Genomic DNA, 24,716 nt, shown 5'->3' on the forward strand with positions numbered 1-24,716 from the left:
AAGCTGCTGAGGAAGAGCGCTGCTCTCGTTTACTGAGGACTTCCTTTAGGCTGTTTCATGTGCTCTTCTCTCCTCACTGAATCTCCCTGCAGACTGTCACTGACACACAAAACCAGCACACAAACAGGGATTACACTCACCAAACACTTCATTAGGTACACCTGCTCGACTACGCGTTAAAGCAGTTCTCAGTAAGTAATAATGTGGTGCGGGTGGAGAATTAAACGTCACCGTCAATGAAACTGTCTTGCTTTGTGTTGTTGTTACAGCTTCCTGACATATTTACTGTCTGATGGAGAGAAGAGGCTCTCATCTCTTTCCTCAGGAGGATTCATTTAATGACCTAAAACAAAAACTCTGAACATTTCATGTTTACCAGCATGTTGATCTCAAAATATGGATTTAAATGTAAATAACTCGCTCCTTTTATTTCTGCTGCTCATTGATCAGATTAAGACAATTTTAATTTGACTATGTTTTGTTTCTTCTTCTTTTCAAAAAATCAAAGAATATGACGTTATTTTGTGTTTATAAACTGCAGATAAATGATAACACTTTTGAGCGAAAGTTGGATTACATCGTGGAACAGCTGACTGCAGTCGTGAGTTCGCAGAATCGGCTCTCTGAGCAAAAGAATGACAACACCAGCAAGTTTGATACCATCGTGGGGAAGCTCGCAGTTCTCCAACGGGAGATTGAGAGACCAGTGTTGGAGTGTTAAAGAACAGCTTTGAAATTCTCCTGAGTTGCTGCAAAAGACAAATCTACATCATAATCCGGCTACCCTCTTGGGCGATCATGGCTCAAGAGTTGGGAGTTCGCCTTGTAATCGGAAGGTTACAAGGTGAAGGTTGCCGGTTCAAGCCCCAGCTCGGACAGTCTCGGTCGTTGTGTCCTTGGGCAAGACGCTTCACCTACCGCCTACTGGTGTTGGCCAGAAGGGCCGATATGGCAGCCTCGCTTCTGTCAGTGCGGCCCAAGGCAGCTGTGGCTACAACTGTAGCTGCCTCCACCAGTGTGTGAATGTGAGAGTGAATGGGTGGATGACTGGGTGTGTAAAGCGCTTTGGGGTCCCTAGTGGGACTAGTAAAAGCGCTATACAAATACAGGCCATTTACCATTTACCCCTTCGGCGCCAGCTGTGGGCTCAAGGCTGGAGCTGAACAACAACACCCTGATAACGACTGTGTTGAGTCTGTTCTTCCCATTCCCTACACAGCAAAATCTCCAGTGTTAAATTAACACTTTTGACAGTGTTATATGTTTAAAAGTAACCTAGTCAGTTTTGAAGAGTAACAAAGACTAACACTGAGCAGTGCTGGTTTTCTAACACTGGAATATTTCTAACATTTTGAGTTATTTTCCAGTGTTAGAAAACCAGCACTGCTCAGTGTTAGCCATTGTTAATCTTCAAAACTGACTAGGTTACTTTTAAACATATAACACTGTCAAAAGTGTTAATTTAACACTCAACAGTGTTGTATTTAACACTCAGAGGTGTGGACCCATATAGACACTCTCTAGTGTTAATTTAACGCTGGAGATTTTGCTGTGTACAAGGCCACCTGGGTTGGCTGGAAGACTGTTTACTTAGCCTGGCAGGGTGAAGGACACTGTCTCAGCTGAACTATGGACACGCACACACATACATGTACTGATACTGATAAGCACTCACTGAAGCATCACCCTCCCTACCCCGGATCCAACGCCACCTCCAACGCTTACCTCCCCCATGATGTGGACATCAGGTCAGCTGGAGGTGCAGTCGAAGATTGCAGTGGTCCCAGATCAGATGTACACACTGGGACTCTTTCCCATGTTGCTGTCTGTGTTTATTGTGCTATGGTGTGTTGATATCTGTGCATTCCTGTATTATCCTTCTGTGTTACACATTTCAATGTTTTTTTCCTGCTACCTGGCCTGACCTGTCTCCCCAATGTGATGTTTGTGTATTGTATGTACGGTCGGCAAGGTCTGACATCTCGGTTGTGGGCAAAAGACCTGCAACTGACACATAAAGGCTATCTCATCATCTCATCTCTCATCATCAAAAATATTCTTGGAATATTTACCTGTGGTGATTCTTTCAAAATAAAATGAGAATTTCTTCCTCACAGAAAAAAACAAAACAAAAACACTTTGAAATGATTGAAACAAAAGTTTGGAGCCAAAAAAACCATCACGATGTCCACACTCGGTGTGATGAGCTATGATGGGTTCTCCCTGAGGACGGGACAGCCGCTGTAGTTTAAAAGGTCTGAACTTCAGAAGCAGACTTTAGTTCGTCACTGCATCAAGTCAAGTGGCTTTTATTGTAGCACCAGGGTGAAATGACCCTGGTGCTACACGTGACATATAACACACACAGGACCACGTAAAGTGCCATGTGCAAAAAATGGAAATGTGCAAAACGCCGAGTATTGTGCAAAAGTAACTTGGTGTGTGTGTGTGTGTGTGTGTGTGTGTGTGTGTGCGTGTGTGTGTGTGTGTGTGTGTGTGTGTGTGTGTCAGTCCAGTCACTGAGTGTTCAGGACTCTGGTGCTCCAGCAGCTTCTTTAAAAGAGTCGTTCAGGTCAGAGGGCGTTGTTGTAACGTTTAGTTTCAGAGCTGCTCCTGAGGCTGATCAGGTGTGACATCAATCAGGTGGGGTACACTGATGTGTGCATTTACCTGTTATTTCCTCTTATTTATTATGTTTGAGTATTTGTAATTCACAGTTTTAAACTTATCTTATTATTTCTTGTTTGTTTGTGTTTTATTTTGAAAGGTTCCGCTGCCGGTAAAATGCCGCACCGTCGCTGTGTTTTATTGTGAAGGCGGAGCGGAAATACCCCTGTGTGTGGTTTTCGGGGTGCTCGGTGTGTCGGTGTTGCGGCTCCGGTAACTTGTGCTCAGCGGCTTAACGGCGGAGCTCCGGGAGGCCGTTCATGGAGGAAACGTGAAGTTTGACCGGAGGAGGAGAACTTTTCCCGCGGTAAGACTGACCTACCGACCCGTCCGGACTCACGGTTACCGTTAACTTCATCTGGTTAATGTTAACGTGAGCTGGTTACCGGGGAGACTCTCCGTTAGAAGCGGGAGTTTAAAGGGGTGAAAAAAAAAGTTTTTCGGTGTTTTATTGATTTATTTGTACTTTTTTTTGGCTCTTTGGCTTTTGTTCCCGCGGCTCGCGACTCTGTTCCCATGGTGAAGCTTCTTCAGCTCGCGAGAGTCTCCGGACAGAGCCGAGGGGGTTTCCGGAAACGTTCGTGTTTACATTGACCGTAGCTGACGTTAAACTCCTGCTCGGGTATCTCACACCTGTGTCGCTTTCAAAACAACTTCATTGTCCACTGTTGTAGCACAAAACACAACAGCAGCTGCACTGATCAGGGTGTTGATAACTAATCGAATACAAGAATATCAAATACGAGCTGAATTTAACTTTGGAGGATCACCACAGAGCTTATGATCAATGATAACACACTGGCAGGAGGAAAAGAGGAGGTGCTCAGAGGAGGTGGAGAAGGAGGACGTGTAGAGGGCTGGTGTGACAGAGGAGATCCTCAGCCGTTTTAATGACATCATCTGACCAATGACATGGCTGCTGTGAGGTTACTGTACTAATGGGGCCTCCAAGAAGAACGGGCTCCAGGTTGGGTCTGCAGTGAAATTCTAGGATGTTGACTGGATGTTAGTGAGAACTGATCAGCAGGTGTCTGTGGATGCAGACTGATAACAGCGCCAAGCCAGGTGATCACACACAGGCCACAAAGTTAAAGGTCCACTTCAGCATGTCCACAAAGGGAGGGGTCCATTTTTATATACAGTGTGTGTAATTTATTTACCTTTTCTGTGACAAAATGACTGAAGTAATCGCCAAAACATAAAAAAAAAAAAATCAGAACACGGTCCGTGGACGATCGATCGATGAGTGCTTTAGCTCTCGTCTGTTTTTAATGGAGACAGACGTCTCACGTATCAATAATAATAATAATAATGGATACTTTATTGATCCCCATGGGGAAATTACTTGTTTTTCTCTGCATTTGACCCATTCACTCTGTGAAGCAGTGGGCAGCCCACTAAGCAGGCGCCCGGGGAGCAGTGTGTAGGGACGGTACCTTGCTCAGGGGTACCTCAGGGTAGCCGTTAAGTGGATTCGAACCGCCGACCTTCCATGGGGCGACCACTTTACCTACTGAGCTATCCCTGCCCCAATAAGTCTGGTGTTTCCAGGCTGAAGCAGTGTGCTGAGGATGATGATGGTGAAACAGCCAGCGCACAGATAAGAGGAGCACTGATGATGTAACAGAGGCATGGGGGAGGGGCCGAGGCGTGTTTCAGGGTCATACATGTGGAATGAACAGCACGCAGTCCCGGGCTTCCAGGCACGGAGGGTTCTTAAAATCACATCTGTACTTGGGATGAGAGTCACCTCAACGGTCTCCACATAAAGCATCCTGGGATCATCCTGCCATGTTGTCTTCCTGTGAAAACAGTGCACTCTGGGTAAAAACAGCAGTAATACTTTAAAGCAGCGGTCCCCAACCCCCGGGCCTCGGACCAGTACCGGTCCGTGAGTCGTTTGGTACCGGGCCGCGAGAGTTGAGGCTCAGGCGTGAAATGTTTCGTTTTCAGGGTTTTATCGGTTTTCAGCGTTATTTTGTTATCGTTTTTATCGTTTACTCGGTTTCCCTGGGTCTTTTCACGTGTGTTATGAATAAAGCTTCTTTTTTTTGGTACCGGTACTAGTTTTATTTTGTTGTATTTATCCGCGACACCTTAAAGGCCGGTCCGTGAAAATATTGTCGGGCATAAACCGGTCCGTGGCGCAAAAAAGGTTGGAGACTGCTGCTTTAAAGGGTCGTTCAACAAGCTCTTAAATGGAAGCAGAGAGTCTGAAGTTTAACCACTCCTGTCACTGACCTCACTGTGTTTCAGCTGAAAGACCAAAACTACACATGAATAACTCGCTGTACTCTGCCTGACCTGTGTTTTCCCTCCAGGTGTGGGCGCCACAGTGTGATGCGTTGGCATGGAGGAGGCGGAGCACAGCCGCTACGTCTCTCAGCTGAAGGCCGAGTTCGACAGCTGCGACATGACGGCGACCGGCTTCCTGGACCGAGAGGAGCTCACGGCGCTGTGCCGCAAACTGCAGCTGGACGCTCACCTGCCACTGCTGCTCGCCACGCTGCTGGGAGAGAGGCGCTACGGCCGGGTAACTCTCTCTCTCTCTCTCTCTCTCTCACACACACACACACACACACACACACACACACACACACACACACACACACACACACACACACACACACACACACACACACACACACACAGTATTTATGTGGCGCTTTCAATGAAATCAAGTGTTTGTGTTTCAGGTGAACTTCGAGGAGTTTAAGGAGGGCTTTGTGGCCGTGCTGTCCCGCTCTCTGGACTTCGGGACATCAGAGGACGACAGCAGCTACCTGGAGCCAGGTGACACATAGAAAGGGGGCAGGCCTACAGAGGTCAGGGGTCAGAGGTTCATGATTGGGGAACACAAATGGATGTCAGCTGATCTCTTGTTTGGTTTCATGTTATTTATAGCGCGATGTAAACCTTAAGTCATGTGACCTTCAGGGTGTTGTGTTGGATTAATCATGGCTCTGAGGCAGCAATGCAGGTGTGAGGGCTTTTACATGTTCAGACAGCCGACGGCCGTGTTGGTGTTGCTGCGGTCGCTGACACCACAGCACACTGAGCAACTCGTTATGACCCAACATGGTTTCAGTGTTTGTGGCGCAGCAGGACGCCGCACGAATCCTCGGCCCTCTGAACAGTTTGGATGTAGAACTGGGACAGAGAGCGCAGATAAACGGCGTCTGCAGGCTGCAGACGTGCAGGAGCTGGGTGGTCTGGTTAAAGTCCGAGGAGGATTCTTCTTTGGCACATTCTGGCTGCGAGTGTCGCAGCGGCGTCTTGCTGACCCACTCAGGCTGCTCCTCTTCCTCTCTGCAGCTGTTCCAGAGGAGGTGAAGCCAAAGTTGGTGAAAGGAGCGAAGCGTTACGGCCGCCGCAGTAAACCCGACGCCGCGCTTACCCGTGACTCAGAAGACTCTCCGCCATCCAGAGCGGAGGCCTCAGACTCGTCACCGACCGGCATCCGAAAGGCCAAACTGAGACGGGCGACGTCACTGGAAAGCGTGGAGGTGAGACAGCTAGTTTTATTTTGAAACACTGACTTCCTGTTCTTCTTTCCTTTGACTGAGTTTGAGACGCTAACCCGGCTGTGGTCTGTTTCTTCGCTGGCCGGAGTGATTAGCTTGATAAAGAATTTAAAATCATAATCAACACAAAGAAGTCACATGTTGGCACATGTCACGTCGGTCTCTGTCATGGATTACATGAAGCCACATTATCAGACGCCCAGGTGTGGTCATGTGACTCGGTTCACTCGTCAGGATGTTTATGGCGGCTGGAGGTCTGCCTGCAATTAAAGTAATTAGAACTCTGAGCTCTGGAGTCATTTTCGAGTGGTTTGGTTGGAGTTTCAGTTAAAAACTGTGGGAACGCCCTGAATGTGGGCTTCCTGTACGTGTGAGCGTACCGCAGTGATGCTGTCTGACTGAACACCTGAAACTGCGTGTGCGTGCCGCGCTGCAGGGTCCCGCCGTCGTCCGTCGCCTGGATCTCGTGTGTCTGCGCCAGCCGAGGCGCTCGGGAGCTGCAGCTCTAATTAGAGTTTCTGGTTTTAGGTTTTCAGCTGCACGCAGAGGGCGGAGTCCCTGCAGAGGAGGAGGTTTACTCAGCTCTTTGTCACTTTGTTCTCGTGCCGTGACGATGCTGTGACCTCTGACCTCTGAATGTTTCTGCATCGGTGAGGCTGCAGCTGCGGTCTGGTTCTCACTGTGTGAAGTCAGCTGGTCTCAGGTTTCCTGCAATTCTGCAGCCGAGGCTGTGAATACCTGAGGGGGGAGGAGGAGGTTTGGCGGTTTCGGGGCGGTGGAGGTCTTTCAGGAAGTGGGATTGTGAGGAATGCGGCTGCTGGCAGACGCTCCGCTGGTTTGGCTGCTGCTTCTCACTTTTAGTTTTTGCTGACTGAGAATGTGAAACAGTTTCAGTGCAGCGGCTCTGCTGCGGGAACACGACTCCACCTCTTCTTCTTCATCACTTCTTTACACCAGAGCCACCCTTTCCTTTCTTCCTGGGTTTGTCTGAGGCATTGGACAGTTTTTCAGAAGGAAATGGTCTGACTGCAGTCTTCACCTCGAGTAACTGACTCTCTGCGGCTCACTTTGGTGCTGGAGAGGTGCCGAGTATGGATTTGGACTTTGTCCCTCCAGGCTGGGGCAGCGTCGTGGTGCCTTCAGTTTTGTCCTCATGCTGTACCTGAGTTTGCAGACACACTGGCCTCTTTCATGAGTCCGTGTGTTTCCTCCTGCACTGATCAGTGGAAGGCCTGGAGACTGGTCGGCGACCTCTCACCAAACACGTTTTCACAGTGTGACCACAGCTGTGGTGAATCAATCAGTCTGCATAAGAGGGTAAAATGCTGAGAGTCAGACTGACACAGTAACAGGAACATCAGAGAGTTTTCATTTGGATCTGAAACAGAGCACGTGTCCCACGGGACATCATGGCCTAAGCCCACAGAGCAGCGCCCACAGAGCAGCGCCCACAGAGCAGCGCCCACGATCCTGTTTGCATGTCTATTTTTAAATCTCAGTAGAACTGCAACCAAATAAGCGAGAGCAGGGGTCTCAAACTCCAGTCCTCGAGGGCCGACTGCAGAGCTGAGCAATGACAACATCAGCAGCTGGATAAAGGTTTCCAACTGGTCCTTCAACTCACGTGTTCTCCATAGTAGCAGAAATGCATAAAAATGAGGCTTTTATGAAAACACTGAATAAAAATGACTTCTTGAAAGACAATAAATGTACAGTTCAGTATACGAAGTGTGTTTGAATGGCAGAGATGAGCCATGGCTGAACGGGACTCACAGGCCTGAGTGTGCACTTCAGTCAGAATTATAATTTATTATTTAATTTATAATTGATATAATCTCTCTGTGTCTGTCAGTGAAACTGTTTTTGCAGAGAGTCCATCACTGGACTGTGATGGATGTGAAGCTGATGGCAGTACTTCAGCTGTGCAGCGATCAGCTGATTCTGAATGTTTTTGAAGATTTCTTCATCGAATATTTAAACATTTTAATCTGCGAGCAAAACACGTCCTAAAGGTCCTGATCCGTCCCGTGAATGTCCCGATGGACGAGGGTTTACACGCTAAGCTCTTCAGCGTGACAGTCAGGAGTGTGCACGTGAGCACGCACACACAAATATATAACATGCTCAGTGCGGCAGAAGTAACGACTGCTCAGGAATTTTTTCCAATAGCTGTTGGCTTCACTGTGTGTGTGTGTGTGTGTGTGTTGCAATCACTGACCTTCATGTTTTCACTGCAGAGCCTGAAGTCTGACGAGGAGGCAGGAAGTCAGAAGGAGACATCCTTTCAGTGTAAAGGTACCGCCACGTCCTGTCGCTGGAGTTTAATTATTATTAAACTCCAATATTATTAATTATTGGAGTTTTCTTGCTGCTGTTGGTTCCATACACACTCGCGCACGCACACACATCTTGTTGCTGAACGTTTCCCTTCTCTTTGTTTCTGGGTGTTTTTATTCTGACGTTCAGCAATCGTACTGCACACCGTCACTTGGTGACAACTTCCTGTTTGTACATTTGTCTTCCTGAGTGATAAATCTGTCTTCATAGTTTATTTATAGTTATTTATTTTCTTTTTACCAAAACTGTGTTCATCAAAGTTACATACCGACGTGACAGGAACACATCTCAGCAGCACGGTGTCCACACACCGCGACGGAGCGCGCTCAGATGTAGAGATGAAGGTTTAGAAGCTTGTTCTCAGCAGGCCAATGCAGGAAGAACCTCCGTGTTCAAGCTCAGGTTCACGTGTCTGTCTGCAGGTCACCACCAGGGGGAGGAGCCAGGAGGACACGCGCTGATGCTGGTGTGCGAACACCTGGGTCTGCAACACCTGCACACTGAGGTGAGGTGTGTACCGTCGCCCTTTGTGATGACATCAGTATCTGTATTGATCTCTCTGCTCATAAACAGGAAGTGGACGTGCTGCTCAGGAAGTTGGATCCCGACCTAGACGGCAGGGTCAGCATTAGGGAATTCAAGAAGGTGCTCTGTGGCTCCACCCCCATCACCTGTTCCACCCCAGTACGACAAGCTGACCTGAGAGCGCCACACAAGGTGAGGCGCACACGTTCAGAGAAGAGTCTGCAGCCGAAGTCAGAGCTGCTGAAATACTCCACGAAAGAAAATGAGGTCACTGCTTCACCTGTGTCAATAACTCCGCCCCTCAGACCTGAGTGACCCTGACCTTGAACGTCTCACTGCTGAGATAAAGACTGTGAGCTTCATTAAATTACTTAACATTTTATTTCAGTGTCGAATAAAAAAGGAAGAAGCTGAATATTAGAAATAATGTCAGTCAGATCGATGAGCTGTGTTTAGAGTGAGAATGTCCCAGCAGCTCCTGAACGCAGCACCGCCCTCCTCGCCTCCTTTCAGCCAGTCAGGAAGCTCTGCGCAGCTGGAGCTCATCAGTCCAATCAGCTGTGGTGGCTGCAGGTGAGCAGGTAGTAGTGCACACAGACAGGTAAAGGCCATCGTGATCACAGGCTGCGAGGATGGAGAGGATGAGCGCTGCCGCCGCCACGTGCTGCTACAGTCAGGTGACTCAGACTGAACCCAGAAACTCTGAGCAGTTAGATGTGCTCTTATTTTGAAATGTAGGCAGAACGAGTGAGACTCGCTTTCCCAAAGATCTCATACAAATGAATGCCTGACCCTGACCATAACCTAACACGTAACACTGAAACTAAAACCACATTTTGAGTCTCAAAAATGCCTTCAAACTCGTGGGGATTTTGATCCCCATGAGGGCTGTTTGTCCTCAAAAGTATAGTAAACTACCAATTTTTGGCCCCCATGAAGATGTTAATACCTGTCCACACACACACACACACAGATGTGCGTGCGTGCGTGTGTGTGAGGACGTTGGCGTGTTTCAGGCTCGCCTTGAAGCTAATCCAGATTAATGGTTAGGGCTGCGGCAGGCGCTCCTCTGGAGTCTGGTCCTGCGTTGGGCTTAAGCTGCTCTGTCTGCGTGCCGACCTTTGAACCTGGACTCTGTGTTCTGCTCCTCCATGCAGCCTCGGGAGGTGTCAGAGGAGCACTCGGCCCGCTCCGCCTCGCCCTCCCTGCTGATGGCCACCGTGGGTCAGAGGGTGCTCAGCCGGCTGGACGACGGCTCAGGATGTACGAGCCCCGAGCGCGTCGCGGCCCTGTGGACGGAGGAGGGCATCGGGAACAGCCGGGACATCCTGCAGGTCAGAGCTGGGCACAGGGCAAAGAGCCCGTTCTACCCTCTGATGTGTTTTTGTGTTAATGTTTCTGTGAGCGTGTCGGAGCAGCCTCTGCTCTGTGGCTCGTAGATCAGTTTAGTCTTTACTGACTCAGTTTCACAGAAAATCAAACGGGTCGCTTCCCCCTCCTCATCTTCGCTCATTGTTTCCTGTTTCTGGCTCTTCTTCTGTGGTGGATGTGACTTAGTGTTGATGTGAAAATCCTCGCTCTGGCTGTGTCCCAATCCAGGGTCTGCACGCTTGAAGTACGCGCACTACGCGTACTACGTACGGTGCGTACTATAAGTACGAGAAGTGCGGAAGTGAGAGGCTTGTGAAATGGGACGGTCTGGCCTTCGTTGCGCTGTTCAGGTTGCCTAGCAACCATGATACTAACCGCGAGAAACGTTTCACACAGCTTTGTGTGACAGAAATGAAGGAGAAAAATGTTTTGTTGGTCATTCATTTTTGTCATGACATCACTTTAGCTGAGTATCTGAGGCTGAGACCACGGGACTGTAAAACATGATTGTTGGGCTTCATTTCTGTGCTGAACAGTCATTTAAGATTAGTTAGTAAATAACAATTAGTTAATGTTGTTCATGAGACTAAAGTCATCTCACTGTGGTAATGTAAATATAATATGGCCAATATTATAGTTATTGTCAGATTATACTCGTATTGATATTGAACCGTTCGATACAGTGCTTTCGGTTCAGTACGCATATGTATGGAACAATACAACATTTTTAATTTACTTTATCAACTTTTCTTCTGACGATGCTGTCTGTGTTGAGCGCTCAGTGGATCTGCGCTCGACTACTCCGCCTAGGCTGCACTGTCGAGCGCAGATCCACTGACTGCAGCGCAAGCTAGCGAGACAGAAGCTAAGTTCGTTGCAACATGGCAAATTGAACCTCCCCCACCCTCATTCAGATCTGGCCTTTGGAACTATTTTGGTTTTCATGTGACGTATGACCCTGAAGGTAAGCGCGTCATGGACTAAAGTAAAACAGTATGTTGGATGTGCCACGCAATGCTCAATTACATGGGTGGGAACTAGTGTGTTAGCGCAGTTAGCTCGTTAACGTGTTGGCCGTCCAGCCCCACGCAAGGGGCGATCGGCGGTAGCTCGTTAATGGAGATTTGCCGTGTTGTGGCGTTAACGTCATTTCAGATTAACGCTGACAGCACTAGTGGGAACACAACGAATATGACTGCACATTTACTCTGACATCATCCTAGTGCAAAGACAAGTGGAAGCAGACAAAAACAACAAGCAGCATGCTACTAACTTTAGCCGAGTCATTTAGACAGCCGTTAGCACAGGATTCTCCTTATGGGCACCTGATATGTTTAATATGCTGCTGAGAATATAGCCCAGAAGAAGCGGATAGTAGAGCTTTTATTTTGGAAAGAGACATTTCTCTGTAATAAACTCTCTTTTCCAAAGATGAGGGATTTCTCCATCAGATTTATTATTTTTATTTTGTTGTTTCAGCAACATTAAATTTAAAAACTGTACTTTTGAGTTAAAATATATATTTATAATTTTAATAAATGACAAATTAAAAAAGCATGAACATTTTTTTTTGTATCGAAAAAATATCAAACCGTGACACCAAAGTATCGAATCGGTGATGTCGGCTTAAATGTGCAGTCATATTCATTGTGTTCCACTAGTGCTGTCAGCGTTAATCTCGTTAAAATGACGTTAACACCATAACTCGGCAAATCTCCGTTAACGAGCTACCACGGATCGCCCCGTGCTCGTTAATGTGTTGACGCTGTCCAGTGGGGCTGGACAGCGTCAACACGTTAAACCCCAGACATAAAACCCACATGGTGTGTTGTAAACTCTGTTTGTGTATGTATGTGTGCGTGCATGTGAGTGAGTGTGTGTGTCGTAACAGTTAAAGCACTGTGTGTATGTCTCTGTGTATGTGACTTTATGACTGACAGGAAGTCACATAGATATATTCTAATTATGTTTTCATTTACTCACATAACTCATTGAATTTAATTCAGTTTTATGTAGCAACCAAACACAGCTACAGTCGCCCCAATTGTTTTTACTGTCCGACAGTACAGACCAGAGCAGGGCGATATGACCAAAAATATTTATATCAATATATACATTTGAAAATTTGCGATAACGATATAACTGACGATATAATCGACACGAGACAAAATACTTTACAACTCCTCAACTTTATTAGTGCAAAACAAACATCAATGTATTTCCACTGAAACAAGCAGCTGTTTTTTATCTGCATTAAAGTTATATAAAAACGTAACAGTGCAAATGCAAATTCCTCGCTGACAGTTTAACCAAAAGGCGTTTCCAGTGGAAACTGGCCGACGTATCCTCAGCATAACCATGTATAATATCCACACAACTTAAAAAGAGGTCATACACACACAATACGGTAACATTATGTTGAAGCACAGTACGTATCACTCCGCGAGGCTCCGCCTACGATGCCATAATGCTCCGACAATCCATCAAGCGGTGCGACTTCGTAGCTCAGCAAAGTCGTACTAAAACATTTGACAGATTTTCGAGCGCCGTGCACATAAAATCATTTCAAGGTCAGTAAACACAACCAGAGTTCACACATAAGGCACACGGGATTATAAGGGGCTCTGTCGAGTTTACAGAAAATCTTGCTGCAGCATTTTGGATTAGCTGAAGGCTTTTCAGTGAGTTTTTAGGACTTCCTGATAATAATGAATTACAGTCGTCCAGCCTGGAAGTAATAAATGCATGAACTAGTGTGTGTTATCTGGCTTCATGGACAGATAGAGCTGGGTGTCATCTGCATAGCAGTGTAAATGTATGCTATGTCTTCTAATGATTGTTGAACTGAATCATGTGACCTGAGGCGGGCTCAGCTGGACAGATGTTCCTGATAATGGCGTGTGAGTGAGTGACTCCAGCTGTGTATGTCCCTGCAGACTCTGGACTTCCCCTTGGAGGAGCGCCTCAGTCTGGCAGATCTGACGCTGGCGCTGGACAACGAGCTGCTGGTCAGCGGGAACGGCATCCACCAGGCGGCGCTCATCTCCTACAAGATCGAAATCCAGCACCTGCAGTAGGTTTGATGAACTTTCCGAGGAAACACGGGGCGCTGCTCAAGGCGGGGCTGGAGCAGCGCCCCGTGCTGCGTCTGCAGGTCCTTTAAAAACTCACATTTGCCTGTCACACTGACAGGATTTAGTGTCCTGTGTTTAACTTTAAATCAGTTGTTTTTGTGCTCGTGCCTCATGTCGCCTCATTCCTACATACAGCACAGCATTTAGATGTCACAACTCCTCCCTCTCTCTCAGACTGAGATTTCAGGGGCTCATCTGAGGCTCAGTTACATTCTGTGCTAAAATCAGAAGAGTTTAGCCTCCTCTGAGCCTCCTCAGACAGTCCTGTCCTGGATTATTGATGTCTCCACTGATAATGACCTGTAATAATCACAGATTGATCTGGTATGTTGGGATTTCTGGGAGTGCTCTGAGCTTCAGTCTGAAGCTCTTGGTAGCTGTTGGCGACGGTGATGTTTGTGCTGCTCTGACCTCCGCAGTGACGGAGCAGAGCTCTGTGACGAGGAGCTGAACCCTGAGCTCTCTGTCGTCTGTGTTCAGGGAGGTGGCAGAGCAGGCCTGCAGGGAGCGCGACAAGGTGAAGGCCGACCTGGAGCGGGCCGACCGCAGGAACCTGCAGCTGGTCAGAGAGGTGGACGACCGGCACGCCAGCATGGAGACGCTCAACCAGAGCCGGATCAGGTAAGGGTCGGGCTCTGTGCCTGCTGCGCTCTACACTGATAGCACGATTGCCGCCGTGTGCACGGGTGAGACGCCGGTGCTGACGAGCCGCTCTGTGATTGGCAGGGACCTGGAGCAGGACTTCCGCGATAGGCTGACGGCTCTGCGCAGCGAGACAGAGCAGGAGAGCGAGGCGCTGCTGCAGCACATAGAGCGAGAGCGCGGCGCTCTGCAGGAGGAGCTGCAGCTGCTCAGAGCGCAGGAGGCGGAGCTACAGGAGGAGCTCTGCAACGCCGTGCAGGTGTGCTACACCGCTTCTCCTCTGTCATGTTTAGTCACAGGTCCCGATCAGGAAGAGCAGTTTGTGATCAGATCGGTTATTGAAAATCAGAGGCGTGAAGCGCTGAGCGCGTCCTGTCGTTTCAGGAGAACGGTCGTCTGGAGGAGGAGCTGAACGCTGTGAAGATGAAGCTGACTGAAGCCGAAGGCTCAGCGAGGCGACTGCAGAGAGACCTGGACCAGATGCTGAGTGACAAGGTGAGCAAAGAAAGCCTTTACGCCGCCGCCGAGGTTAAACGCCAGGTTACGGGCAGAGCTCGGTCTGACTCACAGCGTCATCAGTCGGCTCCGTTCTCACGCTGTGCGCCTCTGACACCTAATCTTACGTCACGCGTCCCAGAGTTTATCTGTTCTTCTTCCAGTTTTGTCGTTAAACGAGCGACAGCAGCTCCCGGCTGTAATGAGGAAAAAATGTTTTCAGCCAGCAAACTGTGACAGAAGAGTTTGAAAGTCTTCCAACTTGTTCAGCAAATTTATCAGATTTAAAGACGGGAGCAGGAGTGAGGCGTGAAGGGAAAGGAGGCGGAGTTTACCTGAAGTGGGAGAAACGAGTAAGACGGTGGAGAGTGGGTCAGCTGCTGCTCCACACTTCGTGAGACTCGCCAGAGGTGATTGGATCGCTTCTGTGATGTCACAGTGAAGATGAGCGGGTGACCGCCACTTCCTGCACCTCGTCTAGCAATCTCACGTGACCTGAGCGCCTTCAAAATAAAAGCTGCAGGTGACTACAGCGCGAAGCTGGTTGGTGGTCTCTACGTGGATCGCGACTGCAGATGAAGCATTTCCTCCTCTTGTTTTCAGACCTTGTTCGGACTCAGGGCTGGATTCAGACGGCATCACACGGAAAATTAAAAATGTTCACGAACAGAAAACCTGATGAACAGAGTTCACTGATTGTAATTTTAAAGGTTGTGGTTCAATCATGAACTTACTGCTGGTGAAGTATTCCTTATAACAGCCGTTAGTATCAAAGCTAATATAATGAATTACAGCTTTTATTTGTTTGACTGTGGCGCCCCCTGCAGTACCCCTGCAGTACCCCAGTACTCTGGGTAAGTGACCCAGGACACAGGTGATCTGGGTGACGTGATGCACGGAAAGAAAAGAATGCATTTCCATAACTAGATCACATGTAGCAGCTTTAATTCACACACCTGACAGCGCTGTTAGCGAGGGATGTAAGACGCGCTACAGCGAGACGCCAAACGTCAGACCATAAACTCTGATGTGTGGGTGTGTGCATGTGTGTCGCTGACACACTGCAGCTGGTGTTGGGTAACTCCAGCTTGTTTCTGATGAATGATTAATGAAGCTTTCCTCTGACTTGGTTTCTCCGTGACTTTACGTTTCAGTTTAAGCAGCTGATGATCGACTGACTGCTGTTTTTGTTTTGGCAGTTTGGCGGTTTGGACCCGTCCAGCGTTGGTCTGAGTCACGAGGAAAGATTGTCTGAAATCATCAAAGAGTACGAGCAGCAGTGCCGGGTAAGACCGACCGCCTTAAATTGTCACGCTTTTATTTTGAAGGGCACGATGATTTTGCAGAAACAATCTGTTTGAAGCACATTTCATTTACAGACCTGAGTGTTGGTGTGGTGATGAGGCAGCGGTCTGCAGCTTTGAATGTAAGCTGTGAAGTGTTGGACTATGTGTCCTCTCAGCCAATCAAACGCAGGCAGGCAGCAAACGTTAATACTGAGGCCGTGTAGAGACCACAGCAGGTAAAGGCTTCCCAGGAAACAGATGACAGGAAGTCCTTTCAAATTAAAATGTAATTTTAATTACACATACAGCAAATATAAACTAGAAAGTGCATTTTTTGAAGAAACTGCAGTGTGAATGCTGAAATCTGAATGTATGCACTGAAATGAATTAATTGCTGAATTTTAAGTTAAAAAATTTGAATGAGATAAGAAAACCGAATTTAATGTGACAACAAAGGTGCTGAACTGCTAAACGTTGACGTTTACACAGAAGAAGAAGTTGGAAAAAAGCTGAAAATGTTTTAATTGTAAATTAGAAAAACCTAAGAAATGAGAAAAGAACATTTAAAGTCAGAAAACATCTGAATGAATATTAAAAGTTCATATTCTTTTTACTCATTCAGTGATTCAATGTGATCCCTCCACTTGGATCCACACAGTTTAAAACGTTCACATCTTTGAGCTTTGAAAGACTCGCTATTGGAAAGAGAACAACGATGGCGACATTGAGGGTAAAATGATGGCTGTAACACTGTGGACACAGCAGCAGTTGAAAGAGAAGTGCTTAAGATGAATCTTGGCAGAGTGAGGTCGTTAGGCAGGCAGGTGTGAGCCTGGTTGCCAGAGCATCTCTGCTGCTGAGGATCAATTCATCGAGTCACCAGCCTCAGGGGGGCAGCTGTAAAAACAGCTGTTTGGACATCATCCTGTCACATGTGCATTGCAGCCAAACAGCTGTTTCCTCTGTATTTGCATGTAGGCAGATACAGGACTGTGTGTGTCAGCACTGAAAACCTGTGTGTGTGTGTGTGTGTGTGTGTGTGTGTGTGTGTGTGTGTGTGTGTGTCGCGTTCAGGAGCTGCAGGACAGAAACGATGAGCTGAGCTCAGAGTTGGAGCTGCTGAAGAATCAGAGGAGAAACAGGAAGTGCAGACGGCGTGCTGGAGCCGCCAACGTGCTGAGCTGGAACCAGCAACACTCGGAGTCAGACTCAGGTAACACAACGACACACAAATACACACAAAAGCTCCTGACACGACAAACCCGTTCAGCCTCTAGGCTTTGTGAAAAACAGCAGACAGACGCACTAAAGTGAACCCGTTCCTGTCAGGAGAGGGCGCCGCTGTGCCTGAATCCAGAAAACCGTCCAATAAAAACGCTCGATTCACATTGGGGGGGTGTGTCCAAAGGCTGCGTCCTCCTGAGGCCGCATCTGTAGGCCGATTACGTCACAGCGATGCGCCGAAGGCTGTCCAAATTCGTAGACTCCTCCGAATGCAGCCGACAAATGCATCCTTCATTTCCCCAGATTTGAAGGATGGGTCGGGTGTGCCCTTCGTGGCCCACCATATCCCAGAATTCATAGCGCAGCCCAGACAATTTCAGTTTCTAACAATGGCGGCAGCTGCTTAGCTTTAATATTACTCTTATTATTCTTTCTGGGTCACAAAATAAACTTTTAACATATTTTCGGGAGAGAAAGTAGCTGTGCAAACATCAAATATCTGCTCAGTTTATCAAGACACCACATATTTGCAAAAGTGCTTCGATGTTTTCAGACACGTCTCTTACCCACCAGCTCGATAGCTGACCCAGGACAACAGCGAACTCCCTGCACATAGTTGTCAGGCCCCCCCCCCCATGGTCTTCGCTACTCAGGTTAAACATGATATATGAGTCACTTGGATAACTTAAAAATGTTATTGTTGGGCTTTTTCAGTGTTGTGTTTGTTTGTGAGTAAATCAGTTTGGCTGAGATTGAAGTTATTAGATTAGACAAAATAAAACTTTATTAATCCATCGGGTGGTTTTCACACAGCTGAATAAACGTCAAACAGAAAACTGATTAAACAGAAGTGTGAGACGGTCGAGAGTTTATTAAACTCCACCGAGACGCAAATTCAAAGGTCTTCTGTGGACCCGGCCCACGTAGACCACGAAGGCCGGGTCCTCAGGGGGACGCAGCCCATGAATTTGGACACAGCTATTGATGTCAAAGCTGACTGCTGGTTGCTCAGTTTTATCTCCTCTAATCAGACGCACAAAAACTCTCACGAAAGTTTGTCAGACACAAAAATGAGAGAGAAGCAAACAAACGTCCAGATCACCGATCGGTCGATTGGTTGGTTCATGTTTTCTTGTCTGACGTGAACATGAGGCTGTAAAACCTGCTGAGAGACTTTAACTGGATTTACAGGTAAGGTGTGGACACGCCCACACACAGACCCACAGGTTTCAGTCTCGGTGTGAATTAATCATGTCTCTTGGTAAGTGTGTGTGTGTGTGTGTGTGTGTGTGTGTGTGTTCCGGTTTCTCAGAGCTGATTTGGTTTTTGTGTTTTTGTTCAGACTCGGACGTGAAGCACTGCTCGTCTCCTCGGGTCAGGAAGAAACTGGAGCCGGCTGATAAAGCAGGTGACACACACACACACACACACACACACACTCAGTCACACAGGGCTGTATGTGATTGGCTGAGCCAGCCTCCTGAGACTTCCTGTGATTACTTAGTTACTCCCACTCGTTATACTGCTCGTTACATGTTTCATGTTTCTCTGTAAAATGAAACGCGCTGTCTCATAATCACCATTTAACAATAAACACCTGAGGCTGCAGCCCCACACACACCAACACACGTGACCTCACTCATGTATGAACACAAATCAGACATGAGACTTCAAAGCGGTCGTCATGGTGATTCTACTGTAGAAATATGGACAGGTAGAAACGGAGGCTCATCATCTGTCACCTGCTGAGTTCAGCAGCGGCTCACTTTATCACGGTGCTGGTCTGGGGTCAGCATTCACTCGGCTTTAGCGTCACTCTGGGTTCTTGGCTAGCTGCAGTATGATGCAGTTGTTTCAGTCCTGGAGCAGTGTCCGCTTCACCATCACGCTCTCGTGCAATAAAACTCAAAGTTACGTCCACGCTGACCGTGTTACTGTTCTCCTCCAACACCTGGAATCAGCTGATCGTAGCCAGAGTGCAGGAACCTATAAGTGGGATCGAGCAGGCAGGCTAACGATTCCAAGGAACTCGACTACGGCAACATGCGAACCAAAATTTTGATTGGAGCCCCGCCCCCCTCTCTCTCTCTCTCTCTCTCAGCTCTGTGCTCATTGGACGACTCGGGCCCGGCCGTCAGCATCCAGACTGAACTGGCCCTGGAACAACTGAAGCAGAAACACGAGGAGGAGCTGCAGCAGCTCAACATCCAGCTGGAGACGCAGGTCACACACACACACACACACACACATCGCACGCAGTGTGTAGCCTTCAGACCATGACACTTGCTCCTCCTCCTCCTCCACAGATGAACTACTATGAGCGCAGCTTGGAGAAGATGAGGCAGAGCATGGAGGTGGAGCGGAAGGACATCTCTCAGGCCTTCAAGGTAAGGAAGGTGTCGCACTAAAAGCTGTCGTACCAGAAACAAAGTTCCTGCGACGGGACACCGTCAGAGACGGCTGCACACTGCTCGTCTCTGACGTTTCCACTTTTGTTCAGATGTCCCAGTTTAAAGGAATGGAGTCCTGCTGGTTCCCAGTATCCCTGCTTTCCTCCACATTTGAACTGAACTTTAAATCCACGTCAGGACGGTGCTGCAGCAGGTGCAGCAGGTGGAGCTGAACCTTGGAGGCAGCTGAACTTAAATTTTCTGGTTTTATTCTCACCTGTGTGTCAGCTGGAGATCAGCGAGCTGGAGGAGCAGAAGTCTCAGGTGGAGCAGCAGGTGAAGCAGCTGAAGGAGACCGTGGACAAACTGCAGACTCAGATCCAGCACGGAGGAGGGCGGAGCAACGAGCAGGAGCGCAGGTAACGTTACCTGTCTGAGGATTTGTACCTCAGGCTGTGGGACCCGCTCTGTTTCTGACCTTTGACCCCGGTTATGCTCCCAGGATGCAGCGGGAGCGCGCCGAGCTGGAGCAGAACTTCGCCAGAGAGATTGGTAACCTGGTGCAGCGGCTGAGCGCTGAGAAGGACCAGCTGGAGGCGGAGCTGAAGCTGAAGATGGATCAGGAGGTGATGCTGGTCAGGTGGGTGATGACCTCATAAAAATGTCAGCGGAGGTGTGATGATACCCGATGACATCATCACTGAGTGCCGACATGTAGCCTGACCCTGCATCAAACGTTTAAACCAATCATGAAGCTCGACTCTTTACCTGAGTCTGTCTCACACGGTCGACACTCCACCCATTCAAACCTCACACTTAGTTTAGCAGCCTTCCTGTGACTATCAAAATAAAACCTCTGAGACATAAAAGCTTAGGCCAGGGGTCGGCAACCCGCGGCTCCGGAGCTGCATGCGGCTCTTTAGTCTTTATTTTGCGGCTCCGGGTGGTTTGGGAAAATAAATTAGAAGTATTTAACTGAAGTGTATTTTATTTGTTTGTTTCTTTTTTACCTTGTAGTTCTAAATTGTTAGATTATTGTGATATTGAAATATAAAAATAAAATTATATCTTATTATTTTTTTTCATCGCTCAAAATAAGCATCACACTCGTGGAAGCCGGTGTAGCCGCCGAAACGCCGTGCATTTACTTTCAATCCCAGGTAGGCCAATTATAGATCTTGGATCCACATTATGTCAGCAGCTCCACCGTGAACTATGTTAAAAACAAACACGCTCACGCCTCACAGACGACAGCTTACAGTCCTGTAAAGATGAAGTGACTTCGTACAGCCCCGACCTGCAGACGCTGTGCGCAGAGGTTCAAGAGCAGAAGTCCCGTTGTAAACATACAACGGCAGACCCGACGATGTTTGCATGAACACGCTTTTCACACACTGTTGCTGTACGCACACAGCCGGCTGTAGCTTTGCAGCTCACAGCCCGACACACACCAACACAACAGCAGAGCGAGCACAGACGTAAAGGCGGCGAGGCGTGATTGCGGGTGCCGCTCAGATGAGTCCGCCCCCCCTGTAGCGGCGCTGCAGACCACGCCCCGCCACACACATTAACCAGGTAAAATACATATTTATGCAGAATTTTGCAAATATCTATTTTTCATTTTTCAGCAGCATAGAGCTTATTTCCAATTATTTTTTTAAAAGTCAGGTCAAGGCTCCAAAAGCACAAAGGCAACATGAGGGGGGCTCACAGCAGCTTTTGTTTGCTGGATCATTTTAGTTCAGCTGGGTGTCTTTACTTTGGTTATATTTCTTCAAACGTGTTCATTACATAAATAAAATGTAATTTTCTCTGTAGCACTTCATGGATTTCATAAACAGCACACCTTAGTTGCTCTGTGGATTCTTTTAAAAAGCAGTTAAAAACTTTTCTGTTCAAACAAGCCTTTTGTTGATCCACGTATTTTACATTCTTTACATTTGATCCTTTACATTGTGTATAATGTCTATTGATTGTATTGTTTATTTTAATCTTTGTGTGCAGCACTTTGTGACTGCCTGTCTGTGAAAAGCGCTTAATAAATAAACTTTACTTACTTTAGTTGTTCACACAAAGCATAAAGGTAAAAAAACAACATATACAGTGTTATCTTCGTTTTAGATTTCAAAAACTATTTGCGGTTCCCAGTGTTTGCTTTTGCGTGGAAACCGGGTCCAAGTGGCTCTTTGGGTGTTAAAGGTTGCTGACCCCTGGCTTAGGTGCTCTGAGTTCCTGTTTTTTCAAAATAAAATGAACCGACACAGTTCCCGTTGTTGTACGTGCATGTTGAATTATGGACGCTTGGCTGGTTTTGCGTCTCCTGGAGCAGGGAGGAGTCAGAGCAGCAGCTCGCTCAGATGAAGATGCAGCACGGTGAAGCTCAGCGCCGCCTCCTGCACCAGCTCCACCAGGAACGCCGGCGGCTGCAGGAGCAGAGAGGATTCTGGGAGAGGAGGCTCGTGCAGGTGGAGCAGGAGAAACTGTGCAGTGAGGAGCGAGCCCGGGAAGAGAAGAGGAGCATGGAGGAACGGCAAGAGGAAGAGGTCCGGCTCCTGAAAGAGCAAGTCTCCGGTTTGCAGGATGTCCTGCGGGCGTCCAGCCAATCAGAGGCCAATTTGAAGGAGGACCTGGAGGCGTCTTACAGGCGGAGCGGGGAGCTGGAGGCTCGGCTGGAGGAGGCCTGCGCGCAGCTGGAGGAGAGTATCGCCTTCTTGGAGTCTCAGGAGCTTCTGAACAAACGCCTGGCCTCGGAGAAGAGCTCGGCGGAGGGGGAGCTGCTGCTAGCGAGGAGCAGGGAGGAGGAGCTTCAGGTTCAGGTGTCCCACACAAAGGCTGAGCTGGAGGAGCTGCAGGCTGCGTCCGCGTGCCTCCTGCAGGACCGAGAGGAGGCGGCAGGAAGCTGCAACCGGCTCTCCTGCACCGTCGCCCAGCAACAGGCTCAGCTCCGAGCCCGCGAGCACACGGTCTCCTCCCTCAGGGCGGAGCTGGAGAACCTGCAGAAGGCGCTCAGGAGCAAAGCTGAGTCAGTTTCCAGACTTGCGGCCGAACTGGACTCTCTGAAGACAGACCGCGCCCGGCTGATCCAGGACCTGAAGGAGCAGGCCATGGCCGTGGACCACCTACAGCTGCAGCTGGACGGCATCTCCGAGGAGCTGGACCGGAGGAGGAGCGGCGAGGAGACCCTGCAGGAGGCTCTGGAGCAGGAGCAGAGCCGGACCTCGCTGCTCCAGTCCAGCCTGGCGGAGGAGAAGGAGGAGGTGTGGCGTCTGAGCCAGGAGAACGGGACCTACATCCGGCTCACCGACCAGCTCTCCACCCAGATCGTGGAGATGGAGGAGGAGATCTCTTCTCTCAGAGACCACCTCCGAGACCTCAGCTCCCAGCTCAACGACACCGCTGACCTGGTCCTGGAGCTCCGCAAGCAGCTCAACGCCAAGACCGGTCAGGTCGAGCCGGCGAGCAGCGAGCAGCTCCTCCAGTTGCAGACCGCTCTGCGGGACTCCGAGAGCCGGCAGAGGACGGCGGAGGAAGACTTGGAGAGGGAGAAGAAGAAGATGACGAAGCAGCTGCTGGAGCTGGAGGACCTGGTTCTGGCTCTGGAAGAGCTGGTGGAGCCGGCCGGTGCACGCAGGTTTGTGGAGCATGAGCCGGACCGGAGACCGGAGACTAACCTCCGTCTGCCTGACCCACAATGCACTGCTGCAGACTGACCCTTCACCCCATCGCTAACCGAATGACATCATCTAAATGCATGAAAATACTTATCACTGACTCCGCCCTCCTCCTGTCTGTCCTTTTGTCTTTCCTTAAATTCTTTCTTCATAATTCAAGTCTGTTTGATCTGATTGACGACGATGATGATGATGATGACGTGTGGAGCCTCTGTGCTCTCGGTTTGTGAAACCAGACGAAGCCTCGCCCACTGCTGGCTGCAGCGATGGTGCCCACCTGTGCAGGTGCTGAGCTGAAGATATTAATAACGGCTTCCTCTGGTTTCTGAGCCGCCTCCTCCGACCACAGCGTGTTTCAGTTTGTGCACCATCGCTTGTATGAATATAGCGCGTGTTCACAGCGCTGGCTGAGCTGCTGTCCAATCACGACGCTGCGTTTCTCTGAGGTGCAGAGCGCGGTTCTGATTCTGTGTTTTGGGCCGCAGGACTCAGCTGGAGGAGGTCCGATCAGAGAACGCAGCGCTCCAGGAGAGACTCGGCACCCTGCAGCAGGAAGTCCACAAGATGGAGGACGAGGTTGCCAAGAAGAGGTGAGCGCCGCGGCTCTAGCTGCAGCTCACCCCTGAGGCTGCGCAGGTGTGCAGGCAGGTGGTTGTTTCTGAGCAGGTGAGGCAGAACCTGCTGTCATCTGATTGGCTAAAGGTGACGATGGGCCGTGATGAGTCAGGAGCTCAGCGTAAACCTGAGATAGCTTGACCCGGTTTACTCTCCTCTGGTCTCGGCGCAGGATCGGCATACTTCTAATGTTGTCGCCCTTTAATGTTAAATTTAATGCTGCAGAGCCACATGACGCCGTCTTCTCCTCCTGCAGGAGGAAACTGGAGGAGATGGAGAGAGAACACGAGAGAAGCAGAGAAGAAGAAGAGAGGCTGCACAGAGAGGTGAGCGCTGACCAAACTCCACTGAAATATCTGCTGATTTAAGCCGAGGTGTTTGTGACCCGTCTGCACCGGACTCAGATTTCTCTTGATTTTACAAACACGTTTATGTCTGTGTCGCTCAGGGTTTAATACTTTAAATGTAATCCGATTACACTGCTTCTGATTCTCCAAACCAGGATATGTCTGGTTCAGGTTTTAGAAATCCAGATTATGATTGATGATGATGATGATGTGTGCAGAACTCCAGATATCGTGAGGAGGTTCTGGATCTGAGCAGCAGGAACCTGCAGCTGAGCACCGACAACGCTGAGCTCAGCACCCGTCTCCGTGGAGACCAGGAATCAGTCCGTATGCTGCACGAGCGCCTAGCGACGGTTTCTAAGGAGCAGGAAGAGGAGCATGCGACGGTAAGCTGAGCGTCGATGATGCTCACACTTGTCGCTTTTGTTTTTTCTTCACTCGTTTGACTTTAGATTTTACCAGTGGCGAGGTGTCGTCACTCCACTACG

At 48.8% G+C, this 24,716-nt stretch overlaps 1 protein-coding gene and 1 long non-coding RNA gene across 9 annotated transcripts in view; one reads left to right on the forward strand and one right to left on the reverse strand.

The window, feature by feature from the left end:
* Positions 1-2,806: 2,806 nt before the first annotated feature.
* ninl (ninein-like) overlaps positions 2,807-24,716 on the forward strand; it is a 28,195-nt gene continuing 6,285 nt past the window's right edge. The window contains exons 1-24 of one of the 8 annotated variants that reach the window (XM_076891374.1): positions 2,807-2,974; positions 4,989-5,200; positions 5,364-5,460; positions 5,983-6,173; positions 8,204-8,284; positions 8,429-8,486; positions 8,951-9,033; positions 9,102-9,245; positions 10,211-10,387; positions 13,361-13,497; positions 14,039-14,179; positions 14,285-14,459; positions 14,585-14,695; positions 15,895-15,981; positions 17,056-17,194; positions 18,548-18,613; positions 19,307-19,428; positions 19,512-19,592; positions 19,884-20,014; positions 20,098-20,235; positions 21,925-23,226; positions 23,752-23,856; positions 24,138-24,207; positions 24,447-24,614. In XM_076891374.1, the coding sequence (XP_076747489.1) occupies positions 5,018-5,200; positions 5,364-5,460; positions 5,983-6,173; positions 8,204-8,284; positions 8,429-8,486; positions 8,951-9,033; positions 9,102-9,245; positions 10,211-10,387; positions 13,361-13,497; positions 14,039-14,179; positions 14,285-14,459; positions 14,585-14,695; positions 15,895-15,981; positions 17,056-17,194; positions 18,548-18,613; positions 19,307-19,428; positions 19,512-19,592; positions 19,884-20,014; positions 20,098-20,235; positions 21,925-23,226; positions 23,752-23,856; positions 24,138-24,207; positions 24,447-24,614 (3,987 nt within the window). In that variant the 5' untranslated portion in view covers positions 2,807-2,974; positions 4,989-5,017. Of the gene's footprint in view, positions 2,975-4,988; positions 5,201-5,363; positions 5,461-5,982; positions 6,174-8,203; positions 8,285-8,428; positions 8,487-8,950; positions 9,034-9,101; positions 9,246-9,358; positions 9,406-9,429; positions 9,731-10,210; positions 10,388-11,256; positions 11,389-13,360; positions 13,498-14,038; positions 14,180-14,284; positions 14,460-14,584; positions 14,696-15,894; positions 15,982-17,055; positions 17,195-18,547; positions 18,614-19,306; positions 19,429-19,511; positions 19,593-19,883; positions 20,015-20,097; positions 20,236-21,924; positions 23,227-23,751; positions 23,857-24,137; positions 24,208-24,446; positions 24,615-24,716 lie in introns of those variants that run through there. The other 7 variants (XM_076891372.1, XM_076891373.1, XM_076891378.1 and 4 more) reach the window with 7 other exon arrangements.
* LOC143421740 (uncharacterized) lies at positions 3,974-5,076 on the reverse strand. The gene is made up of 2 exons (XR_013101300.1): positions 4,972-5,076; positions 3,974-4,469 (listed from the first exon to the last, which is right to left on the reverse strand). It is a non-coding gene; the product is annotated as an uncharacterized LOC143421740 (long non-coding RNA).

The sequence above is a fragment of the Maylandia zebra genome, linkage group LG13 (genome assembly GCF_041146795.1).
Source record: "Maylandia zebra isolate NMK-2024a linkage group LG13, Mzebra_GT3a, whole genome shotgun sequence".
NCBI lineage: Eukaryota > Metazoa > Chordata > Actinopteri > Cichliformes > Cichlidae > Maylandia > Maylandia zebra.